Source organism: Marmota flaviventris, chromosome 14 (genome assembly GCF_047511675.1).
Source record: "Marmota flaviventris isolate mMarFla1 chromosome 14, mMarFla1.hap1, whole genome shotgun sequence".
NCBI classification, from domain to species: Eukaryota; Metazoa; Chordata; class Mammalia; order Rodentia; family Sciuridae; genus Marmota; species Marmota flaviventris.
In genome coordinates, this window is record NC_092511.1 from 89,142,811 (window position 1) to 89,168,377 (window position 25,567).

General features: G+C 49.0%; 2 protein-coding genes across 10 annotated transcripts in view; both read right to left on the reverse strand.

Moving 5' to 3' along the window:
• Ncaph (non-SMC condensin I complex subunit H) overlaps positions 1–19,529 on the reverse strand; it is a 37,573-nt gene extending 18,044 nt beyond the window's left edge. For 2 of the 6 annotated variants that reach the window (XM_027919770.2, XM_071601889.1), the window contains exons 1-9: positions 14,892–14,923; positions 7,989–8,208; positions 7,760–7,850; positions 6,769–6,861; positions 6,170–6,308; positions 5,216–5,340; positions 2,663–2,852; positions 1,308–1,399; positions 318–523 (exon numbers count right to left, since the gene is read on the reverse strand). In XM_027919770.2, the coding sequence (XP_027775571.2) occupies positions 318–523; positions 1,308–1,399; positions 2,663–2,852; positions 5,216–5,340; positions 6,170–6,308; positions 6,769–6,861; positions 7,760–7,850; positions 7,989–8,208; positions 14,892–14,910 (1,175 nt within the window). In that variant the 5' untranslated portion in view covers positions 14,911–14,923. Of the gene's footprint in view, positions 1–317; positions 524–1,307; positions 1,400–2,662; positions 2,853–5,215; positions 5,341–6,169; positions 6,309–6,768; positions 6,862–7,759; positions 7,851–7,988; positions 8,227–14,891; positions 14,931–19,388 lie in introns of those variants that run through there. The other 4 variants (XM_071601891.1, XM_071601887.1, XM_071601890.1 and 1 more) reach the window with 4 other exon arrangements.
• Itpripl1 (ITPRIP like 1) lies at positions 19,465–23,734 on the reverse strand. 4 transcript variants are annotated; one of them, XM_027919771.2, is made up of 3 exons: positions 23,485–23,734; positions 23,203–23,313; positions 19,465–22,462 (listed from the first exon to the last, which is right to left on the reverse strand). In XM_027919771.2, the coding sequence occupies exon 3, from the start codon at positions 22,446–22,448 to the stop codon at positions 20,808–20,810; it is 1,641 nt and encodes a 546-aa protein (XP_027775572.1). In that variant the 5' UTR covers positions 22,449–22,462; positions 23,203–23,313; positions 23,485–23,734; the 3' UTR covers positions 19,465–20,807. The 4 variants fall into 4 exon arrangements, with proteins under 4 accessions (XP_027775572.1, XP_071457996.1, XP_071457995.1 ...); XM_071601895.1 differs by lacking the exon at positions 23,203–23,313; XM_071601894.1 differs by lacking the exon at positions 23,203–23,313 and having other exon boundaries at positions 23,327–23,734.
• Positions 23,735–25,567: the final 1,833 nt, after the last annotated feature.

Genomic DNA, 25,567 nt, shown 5'->3' on the forward strand with positions numbered 1-25,567 from the left:
CTGTCCTTCCCTTGCCCAGCCAGTCGCCTACCTGGAAGGTGACTACCCATCCCTCTCTGCGTGCCTTTTTCCATAAGCAACACATATACCTGCTTCTGCCTGTCACTGATCCACAGTGACATGGCCAAAAGCTGGCCTAGGTGCAACGAGAAAGGAAGTGCCCCATCTGCTCCCAAAATGTAGGTGGTGACAACAGACACAAGGCAGTAGCTCCCAGAGCCAGGGGGCACTGTCCGTTCCAATCCTTACAAACTCCTGCACATCGATTTTGTAACCAAAGTGGCTTAGCCAACACACAATGCCAGGTGTGACCTTACTGGCAGCTCTGGACTTGGCAGGGCTCCTTCCAGCTCCGGAGCTCCTCGTGGTCCCCAGTTGAGGTGTGCTCGGGCTCATCGTTGGCATCAAAGTTGTCCTCCAGGGGCCCATCAAGGAAGTCCCCGCAGCCACTCTCCTCCATCTCAGCATTGACATCAAATACCTGGTCATTCTTCTTAAACTTGTCTACCAGGGCTGACACAGACTGCAGGGACAAAAGTGGGCTCTCAAGCTCCCCTCATTCCTCTGGCTACCCAAATTCACCCCTGGAAAAGGAGATATCCCACCCCCAAACTCATTTCCAGCCTTCTCCCCAGCATGCCCCCACCCCACTTCCTGGGGCCAGCGTCCTCACAGGAGAGAAACACTGAGGAAGTTTAGCCTGTGCAGCAGGATAAAGCCGTACTGCTGCGGGCACATTTTGTAAAACATGAAACAAGAATCTGCAACCATCAGCTCGTGTTTGGAAAAACAGTTTTCCATGGAGATCATTTACTTTGGAAGTTGTAGTAAGTAGGCTAAAGGCAGCCGTGCTAAAAATACACAGAGGAAGCTGTACACATGACCATTTCTCAGGAAACTGCGTGCCAAGGGACTCAGCCCCAAAGAGCAGGAAATGCCTCGAGTTGACGGCTGCCTGAGAGCCCAGAGGCCACAGAACAACCACGTTCAAGAGCACATCAAGTAAAGAGTGCTCATTCATGAATGGCAGGGCGGCCACTCCAGGGAGCAGCAAGGGAACGTATAGCGGATCCCAGAATTCACCCAGCTGCAGCAGGGTCCCATGGGGTTCTCAGCCCCACCCTGACCCACCCCAATTTTTTTCCCTAGAGAAGTGCCAAAGGAAATATTTTCTGTACTCCTGGCTAAATAAAAATGATGCCACAGTTTTGGTTCCCACGGGGCAGAACTAATCTTGGGCCATCTAACTGAAACCACAAGTGCTGGAGACACGCCCAGAGCCCTCGAAGCCCCACAGCTGACCATACCTCATTATGTGTCTCGCTGTCCCACTTTGTGAACTGGAACCCAGCCAGGGAAGGGCAGAGCTGGCCATTTTCCACACACTGCTGCAGAGGCGCTGGGGAGGACACCGAGATCAGGATTAGAGGGGGTCAAGCACATTCTTCAGTCCCTTTGGAATGACATTGAGTGGCACAGCAGGATGAGGCGGTCGCCTCACTGCTGCCCAGCAGAGGCTGGAGTGCCAGTGCTGGCTGGCTGCTGGCCTCTGGGGGTGCACACTCCATGGAGCAAGCAGGTGCACAGGTGCATGCCCAGACCAGGGTCAGGCTACGCTGCCTTCCAGGAGTTAGTCAAACGCTGAAGAGAACCCAAAGCACAGATGTCTGGTTATGAAATGAGCTCAGTTGGGAAACCGAACACCCTTCCTCTTTTCTTTTTTTTTAAATACTGATTTTTTAATTATAGGTGGACATCTTAATTTTATTTTTACGTGGTGCTGAGGATCGAACCCAGGGCCTCACACATGGTAGGCAAGCACGCTATCTTTGAGCACAACCCCAGTCCCACCCTTCCCCTTGAAAACACACCAAGTACATGAACAATCATGTAATGGTGCTTATTTTTAGTCCCAAACTAAACTAGTTACAGATGACCTACCCCAGAGCACCACAGCCCCAGCTGAGAGTATAAAGGAGGAAAAGAGATTGTTAGTCCAAAGCAGTTATACTAACTAAGTAAAATGTAGGCAAAGAACAGAAAGAACAAGCACAGGGGAGCCAGCCGCAAAGCCCTTCCCAAACAGGGAGGACCGACCACATTCAACCCATAGAAACCAGCAAAGGCCTGCCCTGCACACAGCCGGCTCCCCCACTATGTCTGCAGGAGACCCCTGGATGGGGGGAGCGGGAAGGGCATTAAAACTTGCCAAGTCAGTGTAACAGGGCAGGTCAGTTCTTAGACTGCCACAGGATCTGGAAACGATTTCCAATGCCCTCTTCTCCTTGGGACCCCCTGGACTGGTAATAAACAAGGACGGGGCCTCTCTGGCTAGACAGAATACCTGTTAAGCCCCCTTCTCACGTTCTGTCACACTCCAGGGTGAGCCCGTGACTGTGGGAGCTTGCTGCAAACAGTGGGCTCCTGAGGTGCGGGCACACAGGGCAGAGTGGCAACGGCTACTGTTCAGACTCCGTGCTGGGAGGGGAACAGTGAGTGGGTCGCCAGGCACCGCCCAAAGGACACCCAATTTGGCATTGCAGAGGCACCTTACGGTAACGTAAGGAAGTGACATCAGAGTGCCATGGGCGCTCTCAGCACCGCTGTGGAGAAGCTCCTGAGAAGGCTGAAGGCCCTGGGGAAAAGCACAACTCAGACTTACCTTTGAGGTCTGTCATTTCTACCCAGCCTAAATCTGGCAACTCAAGAGGCTCTGCAGTGGAGAGGCTCTGGATGTCAGAAGGAAAGAGCAGCTCGCTCCTGTAGTCGCAGCAGTGGAGGGAGGAGAGGAACACCCCTGCAGTGCTGCACTCGTCGAATGAGGCTGCGGTCTTCTGAAACATGGGATCGACCTGAATGGAAGAACATGGACACTCAAGTATCAGCTGTGCAGCCAGAAGCAGCAGGACTCAGCATGGGACCTGCTCATCTGCAGGAGGGTGCACGGGGATCAAAGTGTACAGCGGCTCCCTAACTGATCAGCTAAAGTCCCAGTTGCCCAGAAAGGGCTCTGTGTAGTCAGAGGGCTAAATGTAATCTGCTCCAGGTGATCACATGTGGTGACAGGCACATGTGTCCACCTGTTCATACACAGGACACCTGGACAGGTAACTACCAGTCACCACCGCTCCCAACAGTTACTTCTAAAATGCCCAGTGCGAAAGAATAGTATCCCAACAAATTCTGTTGGTTCAAAAACCCTGTGACAGAGCCGGTCACAAGGTTCTACTGCTGCTCTGAACAGAAATATTTCTTCTTCTTCTTCTTTTTTGGAGATTGAACCCAGGGGTGCTTTAGCCACTGAGCCACATCCCCAGTCCTCTTTTATTTTTTATTTAGAGAGAGAATCTTGCTAAACTGCTTAGGGCCTCACTAAGTTGCTGAGGCTAGCTTTGAACTTGCTATCCTCTGCCTCAACCTCCTGAGCCACTGCACCCACCTAACTCAACCATTTAAAAACAAACCTCTTAACTCTACTTTTCCTTCAATTTGCCACCCCTTATTCTGCTCCAGTTTGCAGCAAGACTCTTCAAAACTACCACCTGTATTCAGTATCTTCCTTCGCCTCCCCCAATTGTTTTTCTCAAATACTAAAAGAATAGTAACACGAATCTGTGTCACTTCCACCTCAATTCCCCAATGGATAACATTTCACAAATGCTCACAAGACACTGGCCTGTGTACAGTTACTAAGCTATTACAGACCTTCCTTTTCTCCTCTTTCATGCAGGGCTGGAACATTTTGGCTTTGCCAGCAGCTGTCAGGCTCGGCCAACAGGGGGCGCTAGAGGAAGCCTGCGGGGCTTGAACAGCCCTGTTCACCTGATGTGCCAGCAGTGCTATTCGGCACAGCAGCAGCTGAGTCCAATCTGGAGTCTCTCAGACTCAGAGAGCGGGCCTACTGTATACCCTCAGAGCTCCTAGCATGGGCCAGCAATGCCCTCCTCAGAGGTCTGGGTCCTGGGCCCCAGCTCCTCCTCCAAACCCAGAGACTGGCCCCACAGCACCCTTCCAGGAGGACCCCTCCAAGCGCACCAGTGGGCTCAGGCTGCTGCTGGGTCAGAGCTGTTCCCTGAAGGGCAACACTTTCTCATTTGGAGACCACACTCTCCATTGTCCTCCTACTGGGTATTTCTTCAGCTCTCAGAAGTCCTGAGAGCAGGGTAGCCCAGAGCTCAGCCCCTTCCCCGTCTTGTAACATTAACTACCATTTATGAGCGCTGTAAAGGTAGAGACAGAAGAAGCCCAGGCCACTGCTGGTGGGAAAGTAAACTTATAACCATTCTTTTTTTTTTTTAAAGAGAGAGTGAGAGAGAGAATTTTAATATTTATTTTTTAGTCATTGGTGGACACAACATCTTTGTTTTTTTGTATGTGGTGCTGAGGATCGAACCCGGGCCGCACGCATGCCAGGCGAGCGCGCTACCACTTGAGCCACATCCCCAGCCCCAACTTATAACCATTCTTGAGGACAATTGAAATTGGATGTTTCAGAATTTTCTTATAGATACACTCCCAGAAAGGTTCAAAGATAACAAAAATAAAAATGGTTGCTGAAACAAAAAGGTTTTTGTTTGTTTTGCTGGGGATAAAACTCAGGGAGCCACACATGCTCGGCTATGCTCCCAGACCTGGAACAACGCTGGTAACGGCAGCATTCCAACAACAATTTCTTTGGAGCAACACCATTTGTTTAAATTAATGGTTCTAACCACAAATATGTCATCCAAAACTATTTCTTTAAGCATACTATTTAGGATTTGCTAAACAGCAAGGCCATTTAGAGACACTTGGCTTCAAAGCCTAGCTCTCTCACCACAGGTATCCTCTCAGTCCCATTACCAAAGAGCCCTGTGCCTCAGTCACCTCTTTAAGAGTGAACGTGGATGTTGTGAGGACAGGTCTAGGGAGGAACACGGCACCCAGGGTGTGTACAGTAAATGTTAGCTATCGTCAATGCCACTGCACATACTTAGAAGTAAAATTCAGTTTTTTTTATCAGAATCCTCTTTCTACTCAATAATTCTGAACTACTGAGGCTTGCCACCTTCAGTATGCATTATAAAGCTAAGGGACAATAATGCAGAGATGCCAGCTAAATATTTTACTCCCTGGAGGCTTAAGCCAGCATAGACCAGCAAGGGAGGCTGGGCCCTGCCTAGTCTCAGCCGGAGGTACTGAATGAGTCAGAGACCACACTCAGACACTTCCTTACCTCACACTTTCGATCTGCTTCGGAGATATTGAGGTTGTCTATGTTCTGCTCAATGGTCTTGTACGAATGCTTCTTCTTTGGCTTTGAAGCTTTTTTAGTTGTTCCTATTTCAGTAGCACTTCCATCTGAAAGAAGGAAGAAGACTGTACCGCAAGAACTGCTTTGTAGCATGTGGCCAAACTAACGAAGTCAAGTTCTTCAAAACCATAACAATTGCTCATATTTAAACATAAAAATCTCCCAAAGCAACAACTTATCTAAATCTGTAGCTGATGGAAAAACTGAATTACCAGATTTAGGTATACAAGTTGACTTCCAAAGACGCACAATGAGAAGCTCCTAGCTGGTGATATTTACTTAACCTTTCCTAAGGAAAACCTAAAAGCTTTTAGAAGGTCCTTCTCCTTTACAAAGAAAAATAACTCCTCTGCAGCCCAAAGCAGCCAAGTGGAAGGGGAGCACCAAAGGCCCATAAGAAAGAGTGAAATGATCTGGGTATGGTGGTGCACACCTGTAATGCCAGCAGCTCGAGAGGCTGAGGCAGGAGGATTGAGAGTTCAAAGCCAGTCTCAGCAATGGTGAGGCACTTAGCAACTCAGTGAGACTCTGTCTCTAAGTAAAATATAAAATAAGGCTGAAGATGTGACTCAGTGTCAAGTGCCCCCCAGTTCAATCCCTGGTACCTGCCTCCCCAAAAAAGAAAAAGCAAAATGATTCCAAAAACACCAGCAATAAGAAGAGTTCCCAGCGAATAAAGTAATTATCCCTGGTGGTGCACTATCTACGTTTTTTTGTGATCTTCTCATGAAAGTCCATATATATTCTTCTGCAAATGTCCATGTCTTCAATAAAATGAGGTAACCAATTTCTTGCAACTTCATTCCAATGTCACTCAAATAACTATCTAGTATACCCTAAAAGAAGCACCTTAAGTCTAGATCCCAACCCACATACCTGCACCATGGCCCTCCACTTCTTCCGGAGAAGGTGCATCTTTGCCCAGTCCCCCAAGGACTCTGTACACATCAGCATGGACAGCATCCACCCGCACAGCATAGATCTTGGTGCTGGCATCCAGGGTGCCAGCAGCCACCTAGCCAAGTAAGCAGAGCTATGTTCATGAAGAAGCAGAGAAAAGCATTCTGAACAGTTTCTTTAAATATTTACTTGCGCTGTGGAAAAAAAATGACAGAGATGCCCCCAACACTGATAGGACCAAACACATCTGTCTTCTCTGCATTTCATCAGTTGAGGAAAGAAGGTAAAGTAACCACTATCATGTCTAATCAGGAGGCTCTTGTGTATCTGCAAACACTGTGTTATGATAAGCATTAGAAATGACCACCACAGGCGTGGTGGCGCACACCTGTAATCCCAGAAGCTCAGGAGGCAACTTAGTGAGGCACTAAGCAACTCAGGGAGATCTTGTCTCTAAATTAAATATAAAAAATGGGCTGGGGATGTGGCTCAGTGGTTGAGTGCCAAAAAAAAAAAAAAAAAAAAAAAAGACCACCATTAACCTAGACAGGAGAAAAAGCACATGTCCTTCTTACTTTAAAGTTGGTTGGTTCCGTGTCTTTCTGTTTAAGGATTTCTGACATAAAATCAATCAAGTGCAAGCCAAAAGCATTCTTGGTAGTGATTTTCTGAAAACAGAAAATTGTAGGAAGATTTGTTATTCATAGACTAGCTTATATAAATAATCCTACTCTGAACATAGGAAGCTAAGTTTCCATACAGGAAAACCCACATCTTGCCACAGATCTCAACTATACAAACATTTGATGACACAACCAAGCCCACACATACCCTCCTCCTCCTATACACAAGGGGCAAGGTCATGCTCAGATGGACTCAGCTGAGGCAGGTACCATCCTCATTTCCAATGAATAGTGGGTGGTGGGGGCCCCAGGACACACTGTTAGCTCTGGGGGCTCCCCGTTCACCCTTAGGCCAAGCTGCCTCTCCAGAGGAACTGCAGCAGCAGGCCAGTTGCCAGAGAGCACCAAGGCCCACAGGAGACAGTAAAACCACAGCAAGAAACGCCTGCACTAGGAAAGCACTGGAGAATAAAAGAATTATCACTGGCTGGTGTTGTGGCTCAGGGGCAGAGCATTTACCTAGTATGTGCAGGGCACAGGGTGCAATCCTCAGTACCACATAAAAAATAAATAAGTAAAATAAAGGTATGTGTCCAACTACAACTAAAAAAATTTTTTTTTTTTTAAATTATCATGCATTCTCCATGCAATCAAGAGAGCTAGACTGCTGTGATCAAAATGTAAAATCTTGCCAGTATGACGGGGCACACCTATAATCCCAGTGGCTTGAGAGGCTGAGACGGGAGGATTGCCAAGTTCAAAGCCAGCCTCAGTAAAAGTGAGGTGCTAAGCAACTCAGTGAGACCCTGTCTCTAAATAAAATACAAAATAGGGCTGGGGATGTGGCTTAGGGGTTGATGCTCCCGAGTTCAATCCCCAGTACAAAAAAAAAAAAAAAAAAAAAAAATGCAAAATGTTCAATGATAAGCCAGAAAATACTCACGTTCTCAGTGGATAGTTTGATACAAGTGGAGTAATGTTCTGTGATCTGTGTGTTTGTGAATTTCGGTACTGTAGTGGAAGCATCAACACTCCTAAAGGGAAAACAACCAGACACTCTAGCAAGGACTCATGACACCATGAGTTCCCACAACCCAGAACCCATAAGGAGACGCTGGGACCCACAAGCCGAGGGCCACCCAGGAGAGCCCGCTCAGATGTGCACTGCTCACCTGCTGGTGGGGGAGGCCAACAGGTGAGGCGAGTCGGTACTGAACTGCAGGTCCAGGACCCGGGAGCGCCTCCGCTGCAGCCGCTCCTTTTCATCATCATTCTGAGGGAAGTCTTCAAGGACCGGGGTGACAGGAGTACTGAGCGGAGCCTTCCTGGGCAGAGGCATGGGGCATGCCCGTTCCAAAGGTGAGGAGGCACTGTGGGTGTGTCCACGGGTCTCTGAGGAAGAGCCGTTCACTGTGGTTGGCAGTGAGGGAACGAAAATCTGTCTGGGCCTCGGGGGACTTGATCTGGCTCAGGGCAGAGGCCCACCCCACACCCCACCAAGAACTCTGCCTCCAGTCTGTGATGCCAGACCTCAGAGGTGGGGCATGGAGGTGGGAGGACAAACATCCCCTGCAGCTATTGTGAATCTAAGTACTGAACAGCAAATAAAGAGGGGACAGAACTGGGGGCAGGACGGTGGCAGAGCGCTGCCAGGCCTGTCCACAGCCCGGTGCAGGTGGATAAGACAAAGCTGCTGCTTCTGATCAGCCTACAGGCAGGACTTCAGGGAGACACAGGGGCCTAGCAAGGCTGAAATACAGGCTACTGTCAGACAGGCTGGGTTCCAATCCCAGCTCCTCCAAGTTCTGATGGGGGACAGAGGATATCACAAATATGTAAAACAAATAGAACATTCCAAAGGAGGGCCCACAGGTCACTTGCTAACTGCAAAGGAAGTCTTTTACAGTGAACGATCAGCAGTCACCACGTTGACACTCTGAAGCTGATTCATCTCCTGATGCTGTACAACATGAAATTCAGAGACTCTTCGGGAAACACTCCAACCAAAGTTGTTGAACCTAAATCTAACCAAATTTCAGATCTAACTTCCAGTTCATAAGGAAAACAGAGGTTGAGGAATAAGCTGAGCCAAGACCATGCAGATATTTAGGGGAAGCTCATGAAAGCAGAGGGAACAGCAAACACAAAGGTGGCACCGCGTGAGCAGCGAGGAGCAGTGGTCGCGGGAGCCGCAGGGCAGCACCAGAGGTTAACGGGGGCAGACCCTCCAGGGCTGGGGAGCAGGAGCACCAGTCAGGACAAGGGAAGGACAATTACTCACAGGCCATCTGGAGTAAGTGGAAAGGGATGGGACGACGAGAAGAATAAAGTGACCTAACCTGGGCTTCCAGGGGAGCATTCTGGCTCCATGCAGAGGACAGACTGAGCGGGGAGTGAGAACAGGCAAGCAGGAAGGAAGGCCAGCTAGGAGGCAACTACCAACAACCAGAGGTGGCAGTGAGCTAAGCAGTGTCCTGACACTGGACAGCGTGTCCAGACAGGGCCAGCATGACTTCCTGACGGATTAAGTGTGGGGCGTGAAGACCCAAGGCTAATTCCAATGTTGTTCTGAACAACTGATGAAACGGAGCTTGCCAGGATCTGAGAGGGAAGACAGAGAAGCACACTGCAGGCAGGGAGGGGGGCCGAGGCGCCAGGCCTGGCGTGCTTACGAGGCATCCAGTGGCCAGACGCTGGACAACTAACCCAGAGTCCAGGGAAAAGTCCCCAGTTAGATATGTGAATTTGGGAGTCCTGAGCACACACAGGGTATTCAAAGCCATGAAACCAGATGCTCACTGAAGAAGTAAGAGAAGAGAAAGACGAGTAGCGTCCAAGGCAGCATGGACTTGAGAAAAAACAGCAAGAGACGGGGAAGGGGCAACTACGAGGAGGGAGGAGAGCAGGAGGAGGGAGCCTTCTAACGCCAGGCGAGAAGAGGTCAAGGAGAGGAAGGAGCTATGAGCTATGTCGATTGTGGCTGACAGGTCAGATTAGATGAGGACTCAGATGGCCACTGTGTCTGCAATCTAGAGGTCACTGGACTGAACCCAGCAGTGCTTTTTTTAATTTTGAGACAGGGTCTTGCTAAGTTGCTTAGGGCCTAGCTAAGTTGCTGAGGCTGGCTTTGAACTTGCGATCCTCCTGCCTCAGCCTCCTGAGCCACTGGAATTACAGGCATGCGCCATCACACCTGGCTAGAGATCTTGACATGAGCAGTTTTCCTAGAGAAAAGGGAAGAAGCTAGGGTGGATAGAGGAGAGGGTAAGAGAAGAGGAACCTGACGCAGCCAACAGATGAGGTTTTCAGGACTGGAAAACAAAGGAGGGAGGTTAGAAAAGGGGTCAAGAAAGCAATTTTCAACATGAAAAACCACCAACAAATTCAACAAGGTAGAAAGAATGAAGCAAAGACAGTACCAGTTTTCTAGCACTCCTGGAACAAACCACCACACATAGCCAGGCACAGTGGTGCATACCTGTAATCCCAGCGGCTCAGGAGGCTGAGGCAGGAGGATACGAGTTTAAATCCAGCCTCAGCAACAGCGAGGCACTAAGCAACTAAGTGAGACCCTGTCTCTAAATGAAAAATACAAAATAGGGCTGGGGATGTGGCTCAATGGTCAAGTGCAGTAAGTTCAACTCCTAGCACCACCCCCCCCCAAAAAAAAAGCCCATGTATTCTTCAGGTCTGGGGGTCAGAAGTCTAAAATCAAGGTATTAGCAGGGTGGCACACCTTCTGGAGGCTTTAATGAGGAATTTGTTCTCTTTCATTTTTCAAGAAGCCTCTAGAATCTGCCTATATCCCTTGGTTCCTGGTCCCTTTCTTTTTTAAAAAAATATTTTTTAGTTATAGGTGGACACAATATCTTATTTTATTTTTAAGTGGTGCTGAGGATCAAAGCCAGTGCCTCACACATGCTAGGCAAGCACTTTACCTCTGAGCCCCAACCCCAGTCCCTGGTTCCTTCCTTTTATCACTCCAATCCCTTGCTCCTATCATCACATCTTCTCTGACTCTGGCCCTTCTACCTCCTCTTATAAGGACCAGTGTGATTACACTAGGTCCACCTAGATGACCCAGGGTCCTCTCACTTCAAGACCTCTAACTTCATCACATCTTCAAAGTTCCTTTCCACAGACGTGGACGATAACACATTCACAGGGTCTGGAAACCTTGGGGGCATTACACAGCCTACAACAGGGATATCACAAAAGGAAGGGTCAAAATGACTGAACAACATTCTCAAATACACAAAGGAGTGGGCTTTGTGAAGAGCAGAGCAAGTCCAGCCCCATCATAGGAGGGATGGCAGGGTACACAGGAGCATGTAGGGTACACAGGAGCATGCAGGGTACACAGAAGCATGCAGGGGAGCAGGAGCATGCAGGAGAGCAGGAGCAGTGGTGGACCTGCCTCATTCTATCTTGATCGCCCTTATCTTCCCTATACAATAGGGATAAGTGGAATCAAAAAATTTAGCAGCCAAGGGGAGGGCGGGAACAGGGTGCTGGAGATCTGAGGAGAAGGGAAGGTCTGAGTAGTCAGTCATCTAGGAGTAGGAGAGTGAATGAACCAGGAAATACAGCGTGACTGCTGGGCAGCTCAGGGTCCCCTTGAGACCACTCAGTAGGTCATAGCCCTGCTGTTCTCTCACCACTGCCTGGTGTGCGGAGGCTGGTGCCATCCTCAGGTGCGCAGAATAGGCCGAGCTTGAATTAATCAGCAGGGTGACCTTGTAGAGCAGTGTACAGAAGCAGGAGGAAGGCAAGGGGAAGGTGCCGATTATATGGACTGACAGGGAGGTAACCAAGATAAAGAGGGGAACAATGGGGCTGGGGATGTGGCTCAAGCGGTAGCGCGCTTGCCTGGCATGTCTGCGGCCCGGGTTCGATCCTCAGCACCACATACAAACAAAGATGTTGTGTCCGCTGAAAACTAAAAAATAAATATTTAAAAAAAAAAAGAGGGGAACAATGGCGCGGCAAAGCTGAGGGATGGTGAACAGCAGAAGCACACAGGGCCACTGGATTAAAAGACGGTTAGAGTCAGGGGCATAAAAGAACATAGGCTAAAAAGACAGAGTGGTACTTGAGAAGTGGGGTACTTTCTGTGGGCATAGCTCAGCAGTGGAGCCTTTGTTTAGGATACACAAAGCCCTGGGTTTGAAACCCCAGTACCACACAGTGGCATGCCTGTAATCCCAGCTACCTGGGGAGCTGATGCAGGAGGATTGCCAAATTCAAGGCCACCCTGGATCCAGGGTGGAAAGATGCTGTCTCAAAACAAAAAAGGGCTGGGAATGCAGTTTAGTGATAGACTGTCCCTGAGTTCAACCCCCAGTACTGCCAAAAAAAAAAAAGCCAGGTACTTAAAACTGAGGTGACGGGCTGGTGAAGTTATTGTTAATGACAAGATCTAGGGTGTGACTAGGGTAGTGAGTGGCTGTGACTTACTGTATTAGGGCAGGCTTATGACCCCTGGATGAAAGAAAGATGAAGGAATTCAGAAGATGTTTCTAGGTGGGAAGTTTCCAGATTTAAAAATCAGAAGGCCTTGCTTTATCCCCACTTCATCACTGACTAGTTGGTGAAATTTTAAGCAAGCAATTGCTCCAAGAATTTGCTTGTTCACCTCCCCAAATAAGACTAAGAACACAGAGCAGGCAGGGAGTGTAGTTCAGGGATAGAACACTTGCCCAGCATGTGAAAAGCCCAAGGTTCCATCCCCAGCAACACACACCCATCTTAGCTGGTTCAAAATTGCTGATTCCGGGGCTGGGGTTGTGGCTCAGAGGTGAAGTGCTCACCTAGCATGTGTGAGGCATTGGATTCGATCCTCAGCACTACATGAAAATAAAATATTGTATCCACCTATAACTGAAAAATAAATATTTTTAAAATATTTTTAAAAATTGGTGATTCCAAAGTGATATACAATAAACATGAAATGGCTGCCCATGTGAGGGGGAGGGAATAGGATTGATGAGTAGGTATAAAAGGGAATAAATACAAGAATCTCCCGGGCTGGGGATATAGCTCAGTTGGGAGAGTGCTTTCCTAGCATGCACAAGACCCTGGGTTCAATCCCCAGCACCACAAAGAAAAAAGAAAAAAAAAATTCTCTTGGGCTGGGATCATGGCTCAGTGGTAGAGTGCTTGCCTGGCATGTGTGAGGCCCTGGGTTTGATTCTCAGCACCACGTATAAATAAAATAAAGGCCCATCAACAACTAAAAAAAATATATTAAAAAAAAAAAAAAAAAGAATCTCAGATGCTCCCCTGATGGCTTCCCACAAGTTGGAGAGTATAATTAATGTAACTATCACCTGAGTCCAAAACAAAAGTCAAAATAGAAAGGAGATAAGAAACATTTTTAGGGACAAAATCAAGAGTACTCGTGACGAGCTGGGAGCAGTGGTGCATGCCTATAATCCCCATGGCTTGGGAGACTGAGGCAGGAGTGTTACAAGTTCAAAGCCAACCTCAGCAACTGAGTGAGACCCTGTCTCCCATTTAAAAATTAAAAGGGTTGGGGATGTGGCTCAGTGGTTAAGTGCCTCTGGGATCAACCTCCAATACTTAAAAAAAGTTCTTGTGACTGTTTAGTTGTGACTGTTTACATGTGGGCACTGCAGAGTAAGGAAGGGAACTGGACCTTGGGAGAAGAGATCTTAGCAGAAATAAAGAGGAAAACTTGAAAATTAGAAACATGCTTTAATTCTCCTAATCTTCTTTCCCTGATTTCTCTTTGCCTCTAACATGCATCCATCCATTCAACGCATCGTTACCAAGTGCACATACTTCCTGTGTTTACGTCCTCATCTGTTTTCAACCCCCCTGGTCAGACTCCATCCTTACCACTTCATGAAAACAGTCTTGCCATGGTCAGCTGCAACACCCATGCTGTCAAACACTATGGCACTTCTCAGGCCTCATGGCTCTTGAGACTGAGTAGCATTTGAAATACCTGATGATCCTTTCTTTAAACACTCTTGGCTTCTATGATACCACTGCCTTTTGAGTTTTTCCAGCACTTCTCCTGTGCAGTTTCTGAATGCTGGTACTGGGTGTACTCTCTACAAGGTTCTCCTAGTGATCTCACCTGCCCTATGGTTTTATGATCTAGACGGTGATGATGATACGTGTATGGATTTATTTCTCAGTCCATCAGTCTCACCTCTGAATGCCAAATTCTTATCCAAGTGACTATGGATTCTTTGACTTCAGTGTCTCTGGGGTAAGTCACACTTACTATGTCCAAAATATTAATTTATTCCCAATCTTCTTACAAAGACCTTCCAGGCCCTGCCCACCTGTCCAACCTCATTCACTAAGCTTAATCACAATGTTTTAGTTAGGTCCTAGTGAAAGCCAGGATCAATCTTCCCTGTTCATTTTGCACATGCTTCTGCCTGGAACACTTAAAATCTTTCTTGAGGGGCTGTGGATGTAGCTCAGTAGCATAGTACTTGCCTGCTTGCCTAGCTTCCATAAGGTCCTAGGTTCAATTCCCAGCACCACAAAATAGAAGAAAACAAAAACAAAATTTTCCTAATCTACAGAAACCCCACACTGTTCTAGTCTCAATCACAGCACTAAACCTCATCTGTTAACTATTTAGTGTATTGTTTGTCTCCTAAACTAGAAAACAGATCCAAGAGGGCAGGGATCTGCTGTGTCTGGCGCAAAGGGAGCGACCAATACTTTTGAATGAATGCAAAAACAAATGCATGAACTTAGCGCTAAGCAAGAGCTTCCCAACGCTTCCATGAAACTATCCAAGGAAATCTTTTTAAAGGAAACACACCGAGCGTGGTGCAGGAGCTCAGGAACCAGCAGCTGGGTGGCCCGCGCGCCTCCGACGCCGGCCGACTCGCGTCCTGATTGGCTGAGCGCTCCCGCCCGGGCCTCCCTTCCCCTCCCCACCGCCCCGCGCCCGCCCCGCGCCCGCCTCTCCCGGAGCCCGCGGACCGAGAACCGGGCTGAGCGGGTCCACACTCCCTCTCGGAACCGCCCGCCGCCTGCCCACCCGAACCGCCGCTCCGCGCCGGGCCTTGTCCGCCAGGCCTCACCTGGGCCTGGAGGTCCCATCTCGCCTCCAGCGTCTCCGGAACTGGGTTTAAATTGCGCGCGCAGAAACGCCCAGCGCCCAAACGGCCATATGACGTCACCAACGGGAGGGGCCTGTCCTGCGCCTGCGCACACCGCTTTGGTCCGTCACGAAAAAGGGTGTCCGCGGGCTATACGCGATCACGGCCACCTGAGTTGGCAGCCCGTGGCCAGCGCCCTGTGAGTGGACGTCGGGCGGTCTGTATGAGAACCTTCTCCTCCCCAGCGCTAGTTCGAACTGGGCACCGAGGAGCCAGCGTTGAGCAGGGCGGACAAGGGCTTTGTAATGGGGAGGGAGATGACTGTCTCCTTGGAGACCTGTGCTGAGACCAGCAAAGGCAGAGAAGGGATAGAGCAGCTGTGGGACCGAAGTGAGAGGGACCCTATGAAGCGCTTTCCAAGCAGGGAAAGGACGGAGGCAAAATGTGTGTGTAGAAAATGAAGGCCGTCGTTTTAATTCAGATTAAATCTTCCTGGAGGGCTGGGGTTGTGGCTCAGTGGTGGAGCGCTTGCCTAGCACGTGTGAGGAGGCACTGGGTGCGATCCCCAGCACCCCATAAAAATAAATAAATAAAAAGGTATTGTATCGTCTACAACTAAAAAATATTTTAAAAGAAAAAAATTCCTGGAAACCATCTTCTACCCCCCCCCCCCACACACACACAAAAAGGTTGGAGAGCTGGAGTGTAGCTCAGTGGTAGAGCTTGTGCTTAATTAGCATCAAGGCCCTGGGTTCAATCCCCAGCAACGGGGAAAGAAAAAAAAGTTGGAAAAGTTAACGGAGCTTAGCATAAAATGCCACAAATGCCACGTGTCCATTGAGTTTCATCGAACCCCAAGAATAATACCCAAGAATGGTATTATAGGAGGAAAGATGGGACAATTCCCTCAAATATCCATAGAACACCCTATAACTTTTCTTGGGGAACAGGGAGAGGAATGTGCTGGGGATTGAACCCAAGAGTGCTTTACCACTAAGCTACATCCCCAGTCACAGGGCTTTACCAAGTTGCTGACCTGGACTTGAACTTGCCATCCTCCTGCCTCAACCTCCTCAGTCCCTGGATTACACCTGGACACCTAAACTATAATTTCTTATGAATCACACATATGGTGTCTTTTAGTATGTTTCTCCTCAAGGCTGCTAGTGGCATTCAGAGTGCAACAATTCTTGACACAGGCACCCCTTGCCTTCATTGTAGAACTGTTGAGCATCCCTGACACCATTTGCCCACTAAATGCCATCTTGCCTCTCAATCCTTTCGACAACAAAAAACGCTGCACTTTGTCAAAAGTCACTTTTAAAGCTATTTGGTTTTTGTATGCCAGTGACCACTTTCAAATTTAGGCAGTGTGAGATAAGCAAAGAAAAGTTGACAGTGTTCTTCACCTCGTGGATGCCAGAGTCAGCACCCAAGAGTCATCCTGGATGTTGCCCTCTTTGCACATAATCCATTATCCAGCTTTCGTCTCCTAAAAATCTCTTTCAGTATTGGCCTTTCTCCTTTTCATCCACATGACCTTCTTGCTGCCCTACTCTGGCCTCCTCATTGGGCCCAGAGTGGTGTTTGCCAAGTATAAATCTGATCTGTCACTCCCACTTATTCCCCACCACTTCCAGAAGTCTAAAACCCTTGAAAGGGTCCATTGTCCCGGGAACTTCTGCAGGGGCCTCCAGGCCCTGCAGGGTCTGGCCCCCGTGGCCTCCCAGCCCCATCTTGAACCTTGCCTTCCTTGGTCCCTACCCTCCAGCCAACTGGGCCTTCTTTCAGACTTGCCCTCCCCATGCCCGCCTCACTTCGGGCCGCGGTATGTGCATTCTCCTCCACTTAAGAACCTCATCCTCACCTTCACCCAGTTAGCTGTTAGGTTTCAGCTCCTGTCACTTTCTCATGGAGGCCTTCCCTAATACTCAAATCTCCTTACTGGAGGCTTCAAGAGAATAGTCCACATTGCAGTTTCCATGTGCTGGGTGACTTTCTTGTCTGTCCCCTCCAGACTGTCAACTCCATGGGGACAAATCAGTCTTTGTTCACCATTGTTTTCCCAGGGCTTGATGCTAACCTAACCCAGCAAGTATTTAAATGGGTATTGAATGAACCTAGTGGGACAAGTTTAAATCCTGGATTGAGGCCCTGGGGTTTACCCCCTGGGCATGGAGTGCTATCCTGGGTTGGGCATGTGAACCTCTCTGGACACCATTTTCTTCCCAGTCTACAAAATGGGGATGATTCCCCTTCACTGGATACTATGAAGAATTAGGTAATAGAGTCAACTCTGTGAGCATGTGGGCTCATTATGTACTAGGGTCCCTGTTATCTCCTTTGCTTAACTGGTTCTCTCTGCTGAGCACACTTGAGGAAATAGTTGTGATCTTCAGGATGTGGGGTTGGGAGGGTGATAGGAGGCACTGTGGAACTAGCTTAGAGTTCTGGCAGAGCAGGCTCTTGGTAGCCCACTAGGTGAGGCTGAGGCTGTTCTTGGTGATAATGGAGCTGACTGCTTGGGGCTGGGTGCAGGGGGCAGAGCCAGCTTCATCCCAGGTCTCTGTGGGGCAGACACACCCCATGCAAGCAGGTCTTTCTTCCTGCTCTGAATGCTGTCTTTGTTTTGGAGTTAGGGCTATTGAAGGTGCCAAAAGATTGCAAGATTTATCAGCAGTATGCAAAGCTCAGTTCCTCTGTATAAAAGTGGCAGGCCCCTCCCCACACTCGCAAGCTGCCAGAAAAGCAATGCTGGCGCCAGCCCTCTCCCACATTGTGCTCCTCTCTGGGATTCCCCCAAATATATGGACAGCAGCCTAAGTTTAGGTGAAGAACAGTGGAGTATCAACTGGCTACCTGAACAAGCTACCTTTTGGCTTCAAATTTGCTCTAACCAGCTGGGCCCTGTGGCACAGACCTGTAATCCAGCTACTGGGGAGGTTGAGGCAAGAGGAGCATAAGTTTGAGGCCAGCCTCAGCAACTTACTGAGACCCTGTCTCAAAAAGTAAAAAGGTCGGGCTGGGATTGTGGCTCAGCGGTAGAGCGCTTGCCTAGCACGGGCGGGACCTGGGTTTGATCCTCAGCACCACATAAAAATAAAGGCATTGTGTTTTGTCCTTCTACACCTAAAAAATAAATATTAAAAAAAAGTAAAAAGGTCTAGTGATGTAATTCAGGGTAGAGGGCCCCTGAGTTCAATACCCCCATACTAAAAAGAAGTTTGTGCTGCCTTTCCATCCTGTAGCTGCTTATATCACAATGTAGTTCCTGATTTAAACCATCAAGCACTGGAACATACATATAGTGGAAATGGCTTAGCATTCATTTTGGCCTCTATGCAAATGCCTTTAATTTTTGTATGCCATATGAAACTCCTGACCTCCTAAGACTGGGCTAAGAATCAACAATTTCTGTCTTCTAGAATTTCCAAACAGAACTATACTTCTCTTTATCTTAAAGTTAACATGGCGCTTTTTTTTTTTCTTTTCAAATCACTTTAACCCCTAAACCTTGTTTCATTCCAAAACCACTGAAAGCTTGGGAGGACAGGTACTTTCAAGACTCTGCCACCTCCTGAGCTATGTGACCATGGGAAAGTTGCATGCCTCGGTTTCATCCTATGTAAAATAGAGGGGATAAAGGACCTGCTTAGTGGGGTCCTAATGTGAGGATTAAATGAATTACCAGATGTAAAGCAGAACAGTGCCCGGACCACTAGGTCAGGGCCAAGCAGTCCCATTAACTAGAAATGCTGTTGTATCCTGGGGCTTGCCAGGTTTTGTTTTAGAATAAAGCTTAGCTTCCTAACTATCTGCAGAGGTTTCCCCTTTAATTGTGAAAGTATTCCCAGAGCACTACGGGTCTGTTCTTTTCATTACTACTTGTTTTTGTTTTTTTGTTTTTTTTGTTTCATGTACTCTTTCTTGTACCTTCTGCCCCACCCAAGTTTTGCTGACTGATCCCTTTGTAATTGCCTGCCCACTCATAAATTCATATTTTCTTGTCTCCTGTTAGATTAGAAACAGCCATGTAGACCTAAAGATCGCACCTTCTTTCTACCTAGGTAGACTTCTAGTGCTTACATTGTTTGTAGCCACTAAGATCTTTTAATGTCATTGATATTTTGGTTTGGGCACCATGAAAATTAATAACCTAGATGTTCCTTACTGTTTGAGTTACTCTTTCCTGGCTACTGGCCATGCCACTGAGAAACCACAGGGCAGACTGGTTTAAGGTACATTGAGAAATACCAGGATGTATGATGGAGCTGTCAGTAACATGAACTTCTTGGGAACAGACATGTAAGGATGCTGATCTGCTGAATGTATTATTGAAGATTCCAGTTTATACAGAAAATAGCTTCCTTATTGATTCGAACTAAAACACCAACAAAGATTTTTCTCAACAAAAAAATATACAGATGTTTTAAAAATACCAAGATCCCACTGACAGAATCAACCATCACTGCTTCTTACCTTGAAACCAGTACCTGGCAGATGCCAGCAGGTGACATGGGAGCAGAATAGCTTCATGCAGCAAGAGTCCCAAATATTGACTGATATTGGTTTCTGGGATATTTAATTTATTTTTCCTGGAGTGGAAGAAAGTGTGGAGGTCTTAACACAAGTCCTAAAAGTCGGCATCTCACCTCCACCAAGGCCAAGTTGAATGTGGGGCCAGATCCTCTTCCCAACAGATCTTCCCTGGCCGTACTGGGTAGGAACAGTTTAACCTTTCCAAAACAACCACACCCACCACTACTTCTTAACGCCCCTCCTCAGGGTGCTCAAGGTTTTGAAAGGAGGGGAAAATACACCAACCATATCTCTTAGAATCAGGATTCTGTTGGAGTTGAACTGCTTCACAGTCCCTTCCTGTCTAGCCCTGGCAGTGGGCCTGGATTGTGATATCCCCCTTTTCAAAACCACAAACATACTTCAAGTAATCCCTTTGTCATCTTTGATGAAAACACAAAGGCATGACCAGAAAATTCCAGCTACACATGGTAGCTAAACCTTTCCATATAACACACAAGTGGCTTCTCCTCAGAAACAAATTGATAATTACAGAGCCCCCAGAAAGATTGCCCTCAGCCTTTATAATGTCCCTGAGGGGTTTTAAAATGTTGCTTCCAGGCCCAGGAGAGGTCATAAAATGTTGGCGCTTTAATTAAATATAGGAAATACATTATCTCAGTTATGGGACAAATCACCATTGACTGAATATTTGTGAGTCAATGCTAAAATGATTTGGGCAGTACTAGAGTTTCTCTCAGTTCATAAAACAAAATATAATGTCATGAAAATAGGGTTAATTAGGAAAATGGAAAAAAACATTTTGATTATATTTTCAACACAGCAAAGGTCTGAAAAATTAGATCGCAAAGTATGAGAAGCTGCCATCACAGTATTTGGGATAAGGTGGAGTCCCCTGGGAGGGAAATCCAGCTAACAGTTCAACAGGGACCCAATTCACAAGGAACGTGTGGGAACCATTCACAAAAAGAGGAAGCTGGGATGGAGGTATTCTCTGGTTCTCTTTTGCTTCCAGTGTTGATATAGAAACACAACTTCACAGGATCTCAGCTCCTTAGCTACAAGATCCTCCTATAACATCCAGTTCCCTGGACCTTCTTTGGGTCATGATGAAAGCTAAGTCAGGAGAAGACCTCAGCCCCCCTAGATTAGACCCTGCAGGCTGCATCTATCCTCAGGGACTCAGGCACTTCTCGGAGGGTGCCTTACTCTATCCACAGCCCCCACTGGCAAGGTGAAGGTCACATACATATACACCAGTGATATATGTGGAAAGATAAACTCTTTGGCAGCCTGAGGAATTAGAAATACCTTCTTCCATTTTTGTGGGGTTTTTTTTTTTCTTTAATGGCCTTTACATTAAGGTGCCCCAGCCAATGGGGCACAGGGCAGCGTTTTCACCTGGGTCAGAAGGTTGTGGAACTCTTCCACCGCCTGCTTGTGCGCCATGGGGTTCAGCACCAGGTGCTGGAAGAGATTGACAGGCTCAGCATTCCGAAACGTTTTCGGGATGGGGATGGTCAGGGGCAGGAAGTTGTTACCAATGAGGAAATGATTGAGGGACCTTTGCTGGAGGCCACGGCCCAAGAACCAGAGGAGGTCCTGCAGCCTCTGAGAAAGCATGCTCTGCTGCCAGTCTGTCAGGGGCAGCCGCAGCAACAGGTGCATGAGTGCCGTTTTGAAGTGGTAGGGGGTTAGGATGGGGTGGGATGCCCCAGGGGGCAAGCTCTGGTGGTCCTGGAGACTCAAAATAATCTGTAGGCACTTGAGGTGACAGGTGTTCTCAGGGGCAAAGCGCCCTACCAGCTTCAGGAACAAGTGCTCACAGGCTGCAAAGGACTCTGGCCAGTCCACACTGGTGAGCTGCTCCGGCTCAGAGGCTTGACTCACCAGGTAGACCAAGGTATCTTCCCGCTGCACCCCCAAGATCAAGCTGATTGACAGAAAGCGGCCTGAGCGGTAATCCAGCCTGATCTTACAGGAGGTGGTAGACGGTGGCAGACTGAGTTTAAAGTCATACTTATGGGCCACCAGGGCCCAGGCATTGCCCACCATGTTCCGGAACCACTGCACAGTCTTGCACACATCCAGGTGCCTGCCGGTGCAGAGAGTTGCCTTGATGGAACTGCTACACTTTCCCAAGGCCACTGAGTGATCCTTGTGGTGGTGGACAAGGCACAGCACGTCTCCCAGGAGCTTCTCACGCTTGCACACACATTCGGATTCCACCAATACACAGCCACAGCGACGGCCAAGCGCCGGATCCCTCATCTCCAGGACAAACATGGTACCCTCTGGGGGAACGATGGGCACAAGTATATCAAATTTCTGGGTTTCATGGAGGGTTCCCCACTTCTCAAAGGCAGCCCCAATGCCCAGGCAGTCCTCCAACTGTGGGTGAGCCTCCCGGCGGCTAAGTGCCCGACAGGCCTCAATGAGATCATCCACAAAGCTCTCCACGAACTCGCAGGTGGATGGCAGGTCCCGGATAGCATTTTGGATATAGTGTTTGTAAAAGGATTCCAGGGTATCCTGGGAGGGGAAGTCGGTGAGCCAGTTGTAAGAAGTGACAGGCACAACACGCACTTCCTCCTCCTCATCGCTGCTGGACTCAAAGGCCGGTTCATGCTGCATGTTCTGTCGCAGGAACTCAAAGATGAGAAAAAGGCAAAAGAGGCCAGCATTCCACAGGTTCCCCAGCAGCCAGCCCCAAGGACCCTCCTGGCCATTGGCCTGGAATGGCCACCCCGCTGTTTTCTTCCCCAGCACTAACTGATCACTGGACGTATCTCCTCTCCAAAAGCTCTCTGCCCTCTGCTTCTGCTCGGCCGCTCGCTTTCTGTCTTCAAACTCTGTCTCTAACTGCCGCATCTCCTCGCTCATTCGCTTTTCCATCTGCCGACTCCTGGCAAGTGTGTCCAGGTCCATCCGGTCACTGACCATCAGGGGGTGGTGTACAATATACATCACTGCCAAGAACAGCAGGCTTATCACAGCCATGGAGGCCTCTGTATCTGGAGAAGTGGGAGGATGGGAGTCAGTGATGATCTTCCAGAGGCATCTCTCTCCAGCGCATGCTCCCCAGAGCCCTGGTAACCCCAAATCCTGGAAGTCAACTACTCAGGAGGAACAGAAAGCTCACAGAGCCAGGCTTGGACAGAGCAAGGGTGGCCTGCCTGGGAAGAGGTTTGGGAGAAAGGAGGACAGCAGGATGTGCCATTCAGTCTCTCTGCTGCTTTCCTTCCACATGATGTGGGTGGTATTTAGGCTTCCGGTGGGCAGACAAGGGACTGTTTCATTCCAATGTAGGATGGGGAGGGGGACCCTTGCGGTGGGGTGGCCTCACCCAACTACTCATCAGTCCACCTTGGGCACCAGAGATGCCCTGCTGATCCTAGAGGCTCCCTTCCACAGACAGAGGGCCCTGAGTCGGCCGGCCACACCTTTCCTCCTGCAGCCTGAGGCCCCAGCTGTAGCATCCCACTTCCTCTGTGACTTCACAATGCTCATGCTGCTCACCCTGTATCATCGGACCACTCAGCCTCACCCTTTGACCCACTGGGCACCTGGAGGCACAATGCTACCAGCTCTTTGCTGCTGTGCCCTCTGAGGTCCCCAGAGGGGCTGCCAGATGCCCCATCAGTGCAGCTCCACTGCTCAGTCCAGGAAACAGGCTCAAGGCCCTGACAGCCAACCAGGGTAGGTTCCCCTGCCTCCCCACCCAACGCCCAAGCCCAAGAGCTAAGGGACTTACCAGATTCATGAAGATCTGTGCCTCCCAGGTGCCTAGGACGCACAAGCCAGGTGCGGGCCCTCTTCCCTTTGGCACTTGGCCTCGCTTTTCTCACCACCCTCTCCAGGAACCCTGAAAAACTTACAAGTTATCTGGGGGCTCTGACCCAAAGTGGAGCCCTCCGACCATTGATGACTTCTCCAAATCCACGCCCAGAGAATTGTATGATCGACCTCTCGGAATCAGACCGAGGACCCATCCCTTCCCTGGGTTTCAGCCGGGACCTGGGGCCAGGTTGCTCACCGTCGTCGGTGTCAGCAGGAACACAGTCTTAAAGAGACAGGGCGGCTCCACCGCCCCTGCCTTCTTCCTGGCGGGGTGTGGGCTCCGGATTCACCTCCCGGACCACATGCCGGAGAGGTCCCGCTCCCCGCTCCCGGCGCACTGACCATGCCTGTCCGAGCGTCCGCGAGTCTGCGCGCGGCGGGCGCGGGCCACCCCAGCCCTGCCGAGCGGGCTCCGAGGGCGCCGGCCCGCCGCAGCCGCTCCCGCCGCCGGCTCCGCCCCGCCCAGCCCTGAGAGCTGCTCCCCGCCCAGGCCCGCGCCCGTGCCCGGGGATCTCCGCCGGCACACGAGCTCAGTCGGCCGGCTCCGGGGACAGCAGAGGGTCTGCAGCGCCGCCCGCTGCCGCTGGGCCTCCCTAGGTGGCCAGCGGGCACTGGCGGGTCCGCAGTCAGCCTCACTCTGCTCAGTTCGTGGAGTGTAACTCGCTGGGAGTTAGGGGTGAGGATGGTGGTGGCGAAGCTGCAGATTGACGGGGAAAGCCATTCTCACTCCGGCCAGGCTCTGAGTAAAGCAGGACGGGAGATGGGGGGTGTTTTCAACTCCCAGCCCACTCCCAGGCGCAGGTGTCTTTCCCCAGCCCCTTTCTCTTTCAAAGTGACTCTCAAGGAAGGACTAGAGAGCCCTGGTCTGGTCCTTTCATGAGAGGCACTTTGAAGCTTGCCACTCTAGCCATCTTGGAGGAGGAAGCCTAAACCAAGCCAGGGCAGTGGCCCACGTCTGTAATCCCAGATACTTGGAAGGCTGAGGCAGGAGGATCACAAATTTGAGGCAGGAAGATCACAAGTTTGAGGCCTGCAACTTAGCGAGACACTCTCTTGGGGGAGGAAAGAAAGAAAGAGAGAGAGAGGGAGGGGAGGGAGAGAGAAATAGTACGCATGTAACAATAGGTAGTACAAATTACACCATCATGTATAACTATAAATGCACGAATAAAATAAGGAAAAAAAATAAAAATGAAAAGGACAGGGGATGTAGCTCAGTTGCAGAGGATTTACCTAGCATGTGTGAGGCCCTGGGTTCAATCTCCAGCACTAGAGAGGAAAAAAGAATCCTAAACCTAGGGGCAGCTCTGCTGATGACACAATTATATAAAAGAATGTAATAAAGTATGGAGGCTTGGACACGCTGTATCACTCATTAAGAAATGCCAACAGGCTGCTCCAGGTGGCCCACACCTGTAATCACAATGGATCAGGAGGCTGAAGCAGGAGAATGTCTCAAAAAAGGCAGGGGTGGGGGCTGGGGTTGTGGCTTAGGGGTACAGCCCTTTCCTGGCAGTAGTAAGGCACCAGGTTCCACCCTCAGCACCACATAAAAATGAAAGTACTGTGTCCATCCACAACTAAAAAAAAATTTTTTTTAAAGATGGAGGATGTGTCTCAGTGGTTAAATGCCCTTGGGTTCAATCCCTGGTACCCAAAATAAATATATACATAAAAACATACATACATACAGAAAGAAAGAAAAAAAGAAACCCCCATGGGCAACAGGGCTGGGGACTTGTGTAGTGACAGAACACTTGCCCAGCATACTCAAGGCCCTGGATTTGCAAACCCAGTAAAGGGGTGTGCAGGGGGGATCCATGATGAATTTCCTTAAATGGATTTGCAGAGTATCAGAAAAAGCCCTCAGTCTTCCTGTCCTTTGTCAGCTGTCTGAGGAGCAAAGGAAATGATGACCATTATATACTAACTGAAACCAATCTGCTGAAAGACAGGTCAAGTTCCAAGTCTTGTTATCCCGGGCAATGCAGAGGGAACCTCCACACAACTTGGATAGAATTTCCAGAACTACTGACTTATCTAATTGTGGATCAGGATAGACCCTGATGTTTGACATGACTGAAGTTCCAAAGCTTACTTTTTTCTAAACTTGAATGATGAAGCATGGATTAACACGTCATTACTGAGCAGTACTGTGGAAATTCTGTTATATTTCCAATTATGACATGACAGTGTTGGGATGACACATTTCATAGTGTCAATAACAATGATTTTTAAAATTATTGTTTAAAAATGTGGGCTGGGGCTGGGGCTCAGTG

Excerpts from the sequence above, each read along its gene's own strand:
- Itpripl1 (XM_071601895.1), bottom strand. The coding sequence starts at position 22,448 with ATGGCTGTGATAAGCCTGCTGTTCTTGGCAGTGATGTATATTGTACAC.